Source organism: Carcharodon carcharias, chromosome 11, assembly GCF_017639515.1.
Source record: "Carcharodon carcharias isolate sCarCar2 chromosome 11, sCarCar2.pri, whole genome shotgun sequence".
NCBI classification, from domain to species: Eukaryota; Metazoa; Chordata; class Chondrichthyes; order Lamniformes; family Lamnidae; genus Carcharodon; species Carcharodon carcharias.
This window is the reverse complement of record NC_054477.1, coordinates 51,846,874-51,861,176: the sequence shown is the minus strand read 5'-3', so window position 1 is coordinate 51,861,176 and position 14,303 is coordinate 51,846,874. Positions and strand designations below refer to the sequence as shown.

The 14,303-nt window shown below is 38.0% G+C and overlaps 1 protein-coding gene across 2 annotated transcripts in view; it reads right to left on the bottom strand.

The window, feature by feature from the left end:
- Positions 1–14,303, bottom strand: part of atp8a2 (ATPase phospholipid transporting 8A2) — a 631,244-nt gene that overhangs the window by 507,294 nt on the left and 109,647 nt on the right. For both annotated transcript variants that reach the window (XM_041199633.1, XM_041199634.1), the window contains 2 exons: positions 12,496–12,595; positions 950–1,048 (listed from right to left, as the gene is read on the bottom strand). In XM_041199633.1, the coding sequence (XP_041055567.1) occupies positions 950–1,048; positions 12,496–12,595 (199 nt within the window). The remainder of the gene's footprint in view (positions 1–949; positions 1,049–12,495; positions 12,596–14,303) is intronic.

Genomic DNA, 14,303 nt, shown 5'->3' with positions numbered 1-14,303 from the left:
TTGCCTTTTTATGGACTCTTCAATCTCATCTCTCAACTTGAAAGATCATTGAAGCTGCACCTCCAAACGCAATTCCCAATTCCAAACATTTATGGAAGATTATATTTGATACATCCACTATCTCCTCTTTAAGTTCCTTCAGTTTTCTGAGGTGAATATCATTTAGCATTTTTTCCATTTGATAAAAAATTTGTTTACACTGCTGTAAGTACTTCTTTAAGTCTCCCTTTCTCTGGCTCTCTTTAAAGACTTGAAGCCAGAAACATATAATGCCCAATCTAACCCCAGTTAAAAGCTATATTTTTAACATTGTACCCCTCCATTCTAAATTGTGGCTCAATTCCCAGGTTTTCTCCAATGCATTACATGTTTGCGCATTCACAATATAATCCAAATCCATTCAGAACTTTTATCCATTCCTTTTTTTGTCACTTTTCTTGACCCCATTGGCAATAAATCCACCAGACTTGCTATTTGGCACTGTTTTTCCCCATCACTGTACTTGTTTTTAACTCCTCAGCTGTATGTTCTTAGGTAAGTATCATTCACCTGAAAAGAATATGTTACTGTTCTTCATGTTTTTGTACATTATCTGGATAATTAAAGATTTAAAAAGATATAGAATGCCTTAGAATTTAGCTGTTTTTTGCCTATAATCACTAACTGAGCATTCACAAATATAAACTCAATTTTATTGATTTAGCTTTGGCTATTTTGAATATTACTTGTAAAATGATTAGTTTGTGTTAACTTGCTCATATCTCCAAGCCGAAAATAAAAATTCCTCCATTGTTATACCCAAAAATCATATTTAAAATACAGATTATGATATCTACTATGGTTCTCAGAGTAGTGGAATTCCTGGACCAACTAAAATAGAATTATTGAAAATCTGTTATTTGACAGTTTATTCTTGTATTAACAGAAGCAAAGTCGCAGTTATACTCACATAATCTTCAATGATTTCTTTGATGCCAGCAACTGTGAGGATGAAGATAAGTGGCATCAAAGTGGTATACCTTCCTGTGGGGGAGACATCTGGGATTTGCTAAAACAAACAACCAAGTCTTAGGTTAAACAAGGTCATTTTAGTTACAGTTCTTAATTTAAACTACATCAGTAATAATGAGAGCAACACTTATGGTAATAAAAGTACTGGTGCAAGAGCCTAATCACCTCCATTCACTCCCATCATTGAATAACCCATCATCAACATCCTGATCATCACCGTTCCCCACAAGCTTAATGGGACCAGCCACATAAATACTATGGCTGCAGGAGCAGGTCATAGGCAGTATATTCTGTATAAGAGACTCCTGTCCTGACTCCCCAAAGCCTTTCCACCATCGACAAAACATAAGAGTATGATGAAATACACTCCACTTGCCTAGATGAGTGCAGCTCCTGCAATATGCAACAACAGTGCTTCCCAATCTATTTTCCAATACAACCCACTTTAAAAACATAAAAATTAATGCCACTCCAGGTGCCAACAAAAACAAAACAGCAATAAAGCAGCATGGCAATGTTCAGTAAATAGTTATTAAAGTTTGCATATTATAGGTCAATATATAATACATCATATAAATATGAAAATCTATGATAAAATTCCCAGCTCCTCAGCGTAGAGAAGGAAGGCTTTTGGCCCTGTGTATCTGGTCAGGTAGAACCCAAGTTGATAAGGATTGTTGATTTCCACATTTCTTGATTCTTTTTTAAATAAACAATTGACATGTATGCAGATTGCAGTTTATGCTGGGTTGCAGTTCTGCAGTTGCAACTATCTCTGGTACCTCGCCCTACTGCAGGTTCACCTAAAAATTTTAAGAGTCAGTATTAATAGCGCGTCAACTGTAGGAGGAGCCAACCCAGCAGCACCTAATTCCCTCTATGGAACACATTTTCAGGCAGGGCCACAAATTGGTGGGAGGCATTCAAAGGTGAGATTCTATGGGCACAGTATAGACATATCCCCACAAAGAAAAAGGTGGTACTGTCAAATCCAGAGCCCCTGGTCACCAGGGCCAAGATAAAGCAGAAAAAGAAAGCTTAGAACAGTCACAAAAGACTTAATACTGTAGAAAGCCTAGAGGTGTATACAAAGTGCAGGGGTGAAGTAAAAATGGAAATTAGGAAAGCCAAGAGAGGATACGAAAAAATATTGGCAGGTAAAATCAAAGAAAATCCTAAGATGTTTTACCAGTGCATTAAGGGCAACAGAATAACAAAGGAAAAGGTAGGGCCTATCAGAGGTGTACATGGTAACTTGTGGGTTGATGCAGAAGATGTGGGCAGTGTTCTCAATGAGTACTTTGTCTCTTTATTCACTAAGGAGAGGTGTGATGCAGACATTCTAGTGAAAGAGGAGGTGTGTGAAATATTAGATACATTAAGCATAGTGAAAGAGGAAGTACTGGAGGGACTCATAACCTTGAAGGTGGATAAATCATCAGAGCCAGATGGTGTGTATCTCAGGCTGTTCAAGGAAGCCAGGAAGGAAATAGCGGATGCTCTGAGGATCACTTTCCAATCCTCACTAGATACAGGCAAGGTCTGAGGATTGGAGATCTGCAAACATTGTACCATTATTTTAAAAGGATGCGAGGGATAGGCCAAAAAATTATAGGTCGGTCAGTCTGACTTCAGTTCTGGGTAAATTATTGGAAACAATTATGAGAGACAGGATAAACTGTCACTCAGAAAGGCACAGATTGATCAGGGATAGTCAGCATGGTTTTGTTAGAGGAAGATCATGTCTTATCAATTTAATCAAATATCTTGAGGAAGTAACAAGGAGGATTGACGAAGGTAGTGTAGCGAATGTTGTCTAAATGGATTTTAGTAAGGCATTTGACAATGTCTCAACATGGCAGACTGGTCAGGAACACAAAATCTCATGGGATACAGGGGAAGATGGTGAGTTGGATCCAAAATTGGTTCAGTGACAGGAATCAGGGTAATGGTCGATGGATGTTTTTGTGAATGGAAAACTGTTTCCAATGGTGCTCCACAGGGCTCAGTGTTGGGGCCCTTGCTGTTTGTTGTATATATTAATGATTTAGACTTAAACGTGGGAGGCATGATTGGGAAATTTGCAAATGACACAAAAATTGGCCATATAGTTGATAGTGAAGAGGATAGCTGTCGACTCCAGAATGATATCAATGTTTTGGTTGAGTGGGCAGAGAAGAGGCAAATGGAATTCAATCCGGAAGAGTGAGAGGTAATGCATTTGGGGAGGGCAAACAAAGCAAGGGAATACTCAATAAACAGGAAGTTATTGAGTGGGGTTGAGGAAGTGAGAGACATTGAAGTACATGTCCACAGGTCCGCAAAGGTGGCAGGACAGGTGGACAAGTTGGTCAAAAAAGCATATGGAATGCTTTCCTTTACTGGAGGAGGTGTTGAATACAAAAGTAGAGATGCAATGATGGGACGGAATAGAACGCTGGTTAGGCCACAGCTGGAATTTTGTGTACAGTTCTGGTCACCACATTACAGGAAGGACATAGATGCTCTGGAGAGAGTACAGAGGAGATTTACAAGAATGCTGCCAGGGCTTGAAAATTGCAGCTATGAGGAGAGATTGGATAGGCAAGGGTTGTTTTCCTGAGAACTGAGGAGGCTAAGGGGTGGCCTAATTGTGGTTAATAAAATTATGAGGTGCCTAGATAGGGTAGACAGGAAAGGCTTGTCTGAGGGGTCAATTACCAGGGGGCATAGATTTAAGGTGATTGGTGGAAGGATTAGAGGGGACAAGAGGAAAAACTTTTTCATCCGGTGGTTGATGGGTGTCAGGAATTCACTGCCTAAGTTGATGGTTAAGGCTGAAATGCTCAACTCATTTAAAAGGTACCGGGATTTGTATCTGAAGGTGCTGTAACCTGCAAGGCTACGGACCAGGTGCTGGAAAGTGGGATTAAAATAAGCGGCTAGTTTCTTTTTTCTCTTTTTGGCTGGCGCAGACACTATGGGCTGAATGGCCTCTTTCTAAAACATAACTTTTCTATGGTTCTACGGTTGCAGAGTTGTAATCTGGATTCTATTTCTCTTATGTATGGGCTTTTCTTCCTAACACAGACATTGAAGTACCCTATTACCTTAACCAGAAGATTTGACCGTGCATATCAAAACAGGGGGACAAATAAATACATTTCATTCTTACTCTAATCATTCACAGTTTACATCATCAGTGCAATGTACATAGTAGTCATGAACATCATTTACATACAATAAAACAAAGAAATAATCATATCTTCATCTATAAATTACATTAACAATTAAGAAGTCAGTTTACTTTCTCAAATATCAATATTTATGTATTGAATTATTATTAGATTAAATTATTTTTGTAATAATTATTTTTGATAATATAAATTATAAATATATAATTAAAATTATTGTATATTATAAAATAAATTTATTAATAATATATTAATTAAATATGAAAAAAGTAATAATTTATTTATTAATATAAAAATTATAATATTATATATATAAAATAAAAATATATATAAATAAATAATAAATTTACATTAAAATAATATTAAAAATTAAAGTATATAGAAATATTAAATCAATGTAGAAATCATGTAAGTCTCAATAGTGCTAGTAAGAGCAAAAGAAAAAAATTAGTCAGTTTTATTTATAAATCCATAATTTACATGTTACTTACCAAATATAAAGTAAGAATTATTAATTAATTGTCATCATTATAATGTATTTTAGTAATATAATTGTTGTTAACAATTATATATATTAATAAGATGAATTAGTTGTGTCTATTTAAATCCATGAAATTTACTGTTGCCTTACCAAGGGTGTAACTGAGATTCAGGTTAATTAGGGGATTGTTGTAGTCATTATAGTAGCATTTTTGTAGGTATATGTATGTGTTCACAATCTTTGTATTAATAAATGTTTAATTTAGTTTTTTTAAAATCCTCGTGACTCGGTGGTCTTATTGCTATTGAATTGAAAACCTGAATTTCAAAGTTTACAAATTGCAAAAATGGGTTATAACAATTGTTTCAGGTCTCCATCTGAGATTTGAAAACTCAACCTTTCCCATCGGCTGCTTCATAATAACAATGTGGTCCATAGAGGAGATAAGGTGGTGCTGAGTTAGCTCCTCCCACAGCTGTTAAGCTATTAATACTGACTAATACTGAACCAGCAGTTGAACAAAGTGCCAGAGAAAGCTGCAAATCTGTGAAACTGCAAACCAGTAAAAAGAGACAGTCTGCAATACAAGTCAACATAGTTCTTAACTTAAAAAAAAGTGAAAATCAAGAACACTTTTCAAGTTGGATTCTACCAGATCAAACACAAAGGGCCAAAAAGCCTACCTTCTCTGCTATAAACTTTAAAAAATACCTTTAGGCTGGCTAAAGAGAGAGTAGGGAGATGGAGGGGTAAGAGACATATGGATAGAATAAGGGCTTTAAGTTACATATGTTGAAATTGCCTCCTTTAATTAGCAGTGCACTGCTCATTTCCCAGTGAAACTTCTAACAACAAGTCATGGAATAGCCAGATTGCTGAAGCTGTTGGGAAGAAAATAATTCACTGCGAGAACAATACAGGAGAATAGCATGACTTCATTTCTAATGACCCCATTTGCTGTTTCTGCAACCTCAACTGAGTTTGCACCCTATAGTTTGGGAACTGCTGTGTTTCATGTTTAATGACAGCAAAGCTTCTCAGTGCTCTCTCATTGTAGGTCTTTATTGAATTGATCTCTAGATATCTGCTTACAGAGGCTGCCTCATAGCAGAGGTCACCTGACTACAGAAAGCCAGATGGGACATGTAGAACTGATTGCATTTCAAACCCAAACACCCCCCTTTTAATACTGAACAAAAAACAAATTGGCTTGCAGGATCATGTGTGACTGAGAGTTACCCAAGTTACCCAATATATACCTACTCTTCTCATGTGTCAACAACTGTTGTGGTTCCGTTGCCATTCTTGGGGGCTTGTGGACCTCTGTGATTGATGGTAGTTCCATACTCATTGCAGCTGGTGAAATGCATCTTCCTGATTGGCCGATTGCTGTAAAGGAATGGCTTCATTAGTTGTTTGATGATGCCTGCGGTTGTGCCAGTATATTTGATTGTTTGCTTCCATCTCGAATGATCGGGGTGACAATTTTTCTATGCATGTCCCATATTTCCACATGGGCTGACTCCTGTTGAGAGCATTGAGGGTTTGTACCTTGACCAGCTCCTCAGGTTTTTCCATGGCTACATATTGCTTTGTCAAGGAGTCTTTCAGGGTGGCAACTTCTTTGTGTGCCTTTTCTGCCTGCTATTTGCCTGGCTGTATGTCTGGTTGAGTTTTATCAACTCCCACGTTGATTTGCCAACGGTGGAATTGAGGGTCTTTATTTCCTCCTGGTATCTTTGTGTTGTCTCTGAAATTTGTTTGTTCAGATCTTGCACAGCTTGGCTCATTGAAGACTTCAGTTTATTGTGCGTTTTCAATGGTATATACTCAACTAGAATCTTGCACTTCAAATCTATCAGTTCAGCTTTGATGGGAACATTTTCCTGTCGAACTGCTTCACTTACCTTTGGCTTGTCCAATTCATTGTATCGATGTAGTCGGCAACCATCTTTTGGTTTACATGAATATTGTCTCCATCTTTCTGGGGTCTTCTGTCTCCCTTGCTCTGGAGTCTTTTGTTTTCCTCTCTCTGGGGTATTTTGTTGCCCTACCTCTGGGGTTTTTTGTTATCCTTTCTCTGTTTGCACATTCAGGGTTACCAGTCCAAGCTGCAGCTTGCTTCAGCTGAGTGGTTGCTGCGATCTCACCTATGATCTGAAACGGTAGATCTTCCTTCTTGTCATTGCATTGAGCTCTCAAAATAATTTGTCCTCTCAGTATGAATATCCTGCCATCATGTCGCAATATTGAACTACTTCGGACAAGTCTGTGAAGGTCATGATATTGCATGACACACCTGTGTCTATCTGACACTTGTTCACTTGCTACTCTCTTGAGGTTGTCATTGTAACAGTCACAAACCATTTATCACCTATAGGCTTGACAAAACCAACATCTTCTTGTATTGTGTATAGTTCTTGATCAGACTTTTCCACTGATGTCTCTCCTGTGGCCATTTATATAGGCTTATTTTGCTTTTTAGCTAAACACTTGTGTGCAAAATGATTTAGCTTCTTGCAGTTAACACTGAGCCAATGTTGGGAAATCCTTCTTTTCCTTTGTATAATGTCCTCCGCAGTATTCGTATTCTGCCCTTTGTCTGCAATCACTCTGCTCTTTTGGCCTGTAATGTCTCTCAGTGTAATGTATCTTCATACATGTGCTCTAACTGACAGTTTACAACTTCTGCATTTCTACACATGTCCATCACTTTCTTGAGCAGTTTCTCATTTTTCAGTGGACTTTCGTTCATCGAGTGGTCTCGTATACCTAAGGTTAACCTATCTTTAATCAAATCATCTTTCAGCTGTCCAAATTCAAAGGATTCTGCAAGCTATGTTACTGCAGTTAAGTATTGTTCAATGGTTTCCTTTTAATGTTGAGCTCTAGTATTAAATTCATAGTATTGATGCATAACGTTCACTCAGGGGTTCAAAGCATTCATTCAAGACTTTCAAAATCCCTGCCGTCTTTTTTTTTGTTCATCAGTTAAATTTAAAGTGATATACACTTTGTAGCAGTCCCTCCCTAGCAGTGTGAAAAGTGTGGCTACTCTTATCGGTTCTGGCTTGTTAAGTAAGTCTGTTGCAATCTTGTAGTTTTGCCACTGCAAGCGTAAAAACTGCCAGTTCTACCATGTATCATCTTTCAATTCAACAGTGCTTGGAAAGGAAAGTTTCATGTCATGTTCACTTACCCAGTATTTTACTTGCAACCTTCCGTTTGTTTTCTTTTCCTTGTTCTTTTTCTGCAACTTTTAACATTTCCGTGTGCCTCGGTACAAGTATATTCTCTGCAGAATTTGCAGGATTTCAAATCTCAATTTTAGCTCCACTTCCTGACATCATGTTTTGTGTTAAAGACAGCAGAGCTTCGCAGTACTTTCTCATTGTAGGTCTTTACCGAACTGACACCTAGATGTCTGCTTACATGGCAAAGGTCACCTGACTACAGAAAGCCAGGCTGGACATGGAGAAATGATTGCATTTCAAACCCAAACATGCTGCTCAAAGAGCTCAACAACATCCATGACAAGGCAGCCCATTTGATTAACACCTTAAACATTAATTCCCTCCGCCACTAGCACTCTGTAGATGCAGTATAATACACCTACAAGATACACTGCAGCAACTTGCCAAAGCTTCTTAGACAGCATCTCCCAAACCCAGAAGGGAACACTATCATCTTCATGCTCCACTCAAAGTCACATATCATCCTGGCTTAGGCAAATATCTCATAGTATTGGGGGCACCATATTATCATGAATTGAGGAATAGGTAGCAGGCAGAAAACAGAATAAAAATAAACAGATTAGTTCCAGGTTGGAATGGTGTAATTAGTGGTGAGACCAAACCTACAGAGTCATAGCTACATCTGTAGCATCTAAACAGATTGAAGGAAGGCCAAAGGTAAGTAAAAGGTCTCCATTAGTTTGAGAGTGCAGTGTATAACATGCTGCACATGTGCTGGGTAGCTGGAAATATGTAGGGAGTCATATAGCAATTAAAGGTAAGCTATATACTTTTCAGAAGCTAGGTTTAAGGATATTGATAGATGATCTTATGAAGGGCATTATAATTGCTTTACACCTTAGACCCTATCATTATATAATTTGTACTATCAGAATTGCCACAGAATAATCAATATATTTAGTAAGGACACCCCCCCACCTCAAGAATTCCTAATCTGCCTCTGCTTTTATCTCTACTCCTCACCTAGCCCCTAGGTAATAAAGAAACATTGAATAATATCAAAATAAAATTCAACAGCGCTACTATTATTATGACAACAGTTAACATAGGAATATAGGAGTAGGCCATTCAGCCCTTCAAGCCTGCTCTGACATTCAACAAGATCATAGCTGATCTGGTCTCAACTCACTTTCCTGCCTGCCTTCCATAACTCTCGACTCCCTTGTCTACCAAAAAATCTGTCTATGATTCAATGACCCAATGAGAAAAAGAATTCCACATACCAACAGCCCTCAGAGAAAAAAATCCTCCTCATCTCCGTCTTAAATCCGTGCCATGCCCCCTAGTTCTAGTTCTAGTCTCCTCCACAAGTGGGAACATTTGCCCTGTACCTGCCCTAACAAGTCCCCTCAAGATTTTATACATTAAAATAAGATTACCTCTTATTCTTCTAAACTCCAATAGGTATAGGCCAACCTGTTCAACCTTTCTTCCTAAAATAAGCCCTTCATCCCAGGAATGAATCAAGTGAACCTTCTCTGAACTGCTTCTAATGCAATTATAATTTTTTTTCAAATAAGGAGACCAAAACTGTACACAGTATTCCAAATGTGGTCTCACCAAGGCCCTGTACAGCAGCAATAAAACTTCCCTACTTTTATATTCCATTCTCCTTACAATAAATGCCAATATTTCATTTGCCTTCTTAATCACCTGCTGTATCTGCATACTAACTTTTTGTGAATCATGTACCAGGACACCCAAATCCCTCTGTACCACCAAGTTCTGCAATCTCTCTCCATTTAAACAGTATATTGCTTTTCTATTCTCCTGCCAAAGTGGACAAGTTCACATTTCCCTATATTGTACTCCATCTGCCAAATTTTTGCCCACTCATTTAACCTGTCCCTTTGCAGACTCTCTACCTCCTCCTGACAACGTACTTTCTTATCTATCTTGGTGTCATCATCAAATTCAGCAAAAATACATTCGGTCCCTTCATCCAAATTATTGATTGAGATTATAAATAGTTGAGGCCTTAGTACTGATCCCTGTGGTACTTCACTAGTTACAGCTTGCCAAACCGAATAAGACCAATTTATCCCTACTTGCTGCTTCTTGTTAGCTAACTAATCCTTTATCCATGTTAATATCTTACCCATTATACCTTGTTCTCCTGTCTTGTGTACCATGATGTTTTCTTGTGTCAACTGAACCATTGATGTGACATCTTATCAAATGCTTTCTGGAAATCTTCACAGCTACACCACATCAACAGGTTCCTCTTTATTCTTGTTTGTTCCTTCCTCAAAAGAGTCTAATAAATTAGTTAAACTTATAAGACAAGTTAAAAGGAAAATCGTTAAGCCCCTTGAGATTGTTAGATCAATCACTTCCAGCATGTCAATGTTGAATGGCAGGAGTTTTTGTGATTTCACACCCAGAGATTGCTCAGAGATGCTCAGGGAAGTTATGCTGAATTTATATAAGACACTCATTAGGTCTCAGCTGGAATATTATGTACAGTTCTGGGCACCATATTATAGGAAGGATGTTAGCACATTGGAGAGAATGCAGAAAAGAATGGTTCCAGGGATGAGAAACTTCAGGTATGAGGATAGATTGGAGAGGTTGGGACTGTTCACCTTGGAGACAAGGCGGCTGAGAGGAAATTTGATAGAGATGTTCAAAATCATGAGGGGGCTGGACAGAGTCGATAGGGAGCAGCTGTTCCCACTCATAAAAGGATCAAGAATGAGGTGGCACAGATTTAAAGTGACTTGCAAAAGAAGCAAGTGTGACATGAGAAAAACGTTTTCATACAAGTGGCTCGGGTCTGGACTGCAGTGCCTGGAAGTATGGTGGAGGCAGGTTCACTTGAAGTATTCAAGAGGACCTTAGATAATTATTTGAATAGAAACAATGTGCAAGGATATGGGGAAAAGGCAGGGCAATGGCACTAGATCATAATGCTCATGTCTGCCAGGGCAGACATGATGGGCCAAATGTCCTCTTTCAATGCCATTAAGATTCTGTGATATGAAACAAGGATTTGATTAGTTACTGTCATTTCCGGTTTGCATTCTGAGCAGAAACAACTATCAGAAGTAAAAATTTATCAGGAATGAACTCCTGATTTGTTAGTAAATATTCTCTTACTTTTAATTGAAGTAATTGCACGTACATGGGGTAAAGAGAGAAGAGGTTTATGCATTTTTACTCCAGCCAGGAAAGAAAGCCTTTAAGATGCAAACCTGACCAGAAATATTGGTCCTAAAATTGTAAAAATATTCACCAATTTATTGGGCACAACTTGCAAGAACATGCGAGAAGGCATTCAATTTTTGGGGTACATCTCGCCATCCATACACATTTTCTCCACCAAAGGCACTGACTTAAAGAATTTTCAATGAACAATAAAAAAAAAAGTGAGGTAGCTAGATTGCTATCTATTAAGGATCTATCTATCTATCCAGCTCGATTAAAAAATAGGATTGAAAGAAATGTGAATTAGGCAAAGAAAAATACCCGAGGAAGGTAACATCATGAGCAAATGAGAGTTAGCACTCAATCTTACCAAACACACTTTTCATAACAATCTTATTGGAGTGATGCAACATAAATTATGATGTTTGCTTTCAGCGCTGATCCCGACGTATTTTTTGTAAAGATGCTGAGTGACAGGGGAATTTCAACTAACAATTATTAAACTAGTTAGAAGACAGAAAAGAGCTGTAACAGATGTTACAATGATCACTAATAAAAATTCTGCTGAGCATGCAGTAACGCAGCAGGTAATTACAGATTATATTCCTGTCTCTGCATTCAAAGCATAAATTTGAGTGTCGCAAAACGCCACTTCACAGTGGCACAAATCCAAACTAGGGTTGTTAAGAATGAGGCCATCCACACAGTTCCTTGTTAGACAGTGATAAGTGATGCAACAGTAGACATAAAGCTCCTACTGGAAATCAGCACTTTTTAACTAAAAAATACAAAGCAAGAAGCAGGCCCAATTGTTCAAAGCTTCAAATTATTCAGCACTCAGCAGAATTTCTTATGAAAATGGAATGATAAATATTAAAAGAGACATGCCACCCTACATCAGAACTATTTAAGTTTACCTTTCCGACAACTGTTTTAAGCTTTCTTCATAAAATACTTCATAATGGAGTGGCTTCAATTTTCATGTGTAGACGAGGAAAGGAAAACTAAACGAGTAAATTGTCTCACTGCACACGAGGAATCAAGATGATAAAATAGCCTCACTAAATTATTGGAGACCCCACTTTGCTGCATCAGTTGAACTCAAGCAGTTAACAGTTGGTATGCTGTGCTCCAGAATTCTCAAAATCCTTAGGTTGATGGGGTCGGGGAAGGGGGGGGTGGATAGGAACACCAAAGGTTCGTTGTCCTTATTGTTAGTCAGTGACCCTTTAACAGCGTGTTTGGTTGCAATGGCAAGTGATAACAAAATAATCTTAAGTAAAAAATTACCAGATCCCAATCCTTTTATCATTAGCATATACACTAACAATTTATACGTAAGTTTAGACATAATGAAGGGGAAAACATCAGTAGAAATAATACAAAATTAGAGCAGAATCTTACCCAAACATGTCCAAGTTAAACTTACTTGTAATAAGGCTATAAAAAGAAAGAAAGCATTCGCAGCTCTTCTGATCTGTTCATACAAGAAGCGAGGCAGAAATGTTATCAGGCTGTATTTTGCTGTGCTGTTGATCATAAAGAGAAGGATATTGTCATACCCGTAAGAAAAATCAAACCAAACAAAAAAATTACAACTCATAATTCCTTCTTATAAAAGAAAACAGTCAGTCTACTAAGACTAAGGACTATTATTTTCTCAACAAAGGCAAATTATTACCCAAAAATATCAGTCACCATCTGAAAGAAAAATATTTGTCAACATTTCAGGTATTTTCATCAGAGCTGATGAAAATTCTAATAAAAGGTCTCAGCTGAAACATGAACCAATTTCCTTTTCACTCAACATATATTCATTCAAGTTAAGTTCCTGTTTCTGGAAAGCAGGGGTAAAAGGCCACAAGCAAATCTCTCTACCAAGAAAATGGAACACTGAAGAGGAAGGTGGGAAAGATACTCTATTGCATTTCTAACATGCCAGAGCACTTAAGGAATGCATGAAACCAGAAAGCCAGAAGGGAAAGAGAGGGTGAAGAAAACCTGGCCAGAGAAATATGCAAGAAGGAGATGCATGGGCATCAATTCCAAAAACATCATTAGAGATACTATTTCTACAGTGAAGCGTTTTCCTAGTCCATTCGTTTCTGACTGTTAGACACAAAGTGAAATAAGCTATACAGGTCATAAGCTCTCACATTCAATTCCCAGTCTGTACTCATTGGTTGATCTTACCCAGGCAACAGCCAAGGACGTATAATTAGCCTCATCACCTCTGAATCAGAAAGTTATAAGCAATGTCTCTTCTAAATATTTTCATTGTGCACAGCCTGTGTATTTGAGTGCCTGGTACAATTAGTTTCTATGTGTGATTACACAACAAATGGGACAGCTTGTGAGCGGTTCCTGTTTTCAGGTTACTGCATGGCAGCGCACACGTGAGCTTATAGGGAACATTGGTTGTGGGTTTAAACTCAATTCCATAGATTTGAGCACAAAATCCAGGCTGACACGACAGTGCAATACTAAGGCAATGCTGCACTATCCAAGTTGCTGTCCTTCGGATGAAGCATTAAACTAAGGTCTCATCTCAGATGGATGTAAAAGATCCCACAATACTATGTCAAAGAATAGCAGGGGCATTCATTCCAGGATCCAGGCCAATATTCGTCAAACAACATCACTGAAACAGATTATCTTATCCTTATCTCATTGCTATTGCTAAGACCTTGCAGAGTACAAACTGGCCACCTCACTTCCTATATAACAGCAGCAACCGCTCTCCAAAAGTATTTCGCTGGCTGGCTAGTGCTTTGGAACGTCCTGAGGTTGTGAAAGGCACTATTCAAACATGCAAGCTTTTTCTTTTAATATGTCCTTTGGCTGGCAGGGGAAAAAAAATCAGCTCCTGATCACCGACATGTGAAACTTTTTTAATAAAATGCACCTCCATAGAACTGGTGGGAAAGGGTAAATAAATAAACTTTAACGACTGGTACTTAAAAGATGTGTAGATGAAGAGAATACTGAACAACAGCAGCAGTGGAAAGTGCAGACAAGGCAATAAGGAGAAAGCATGCTCTCTACTCAGTTATTATGATGCCTGATAGTATTGCAAGGCAACATAGAGAAGGTCTTAAAACCCTCTGCATATAAATAACTTTGCATCCTCATCAAGATATTATTGACAGGTTAGCACTTAAAGACAATTTCTTTCTTTTCACCCTTCCCTCCTTCCTCCATACATTTGATACATAAACAGTGAGCCTGCCCATTCTT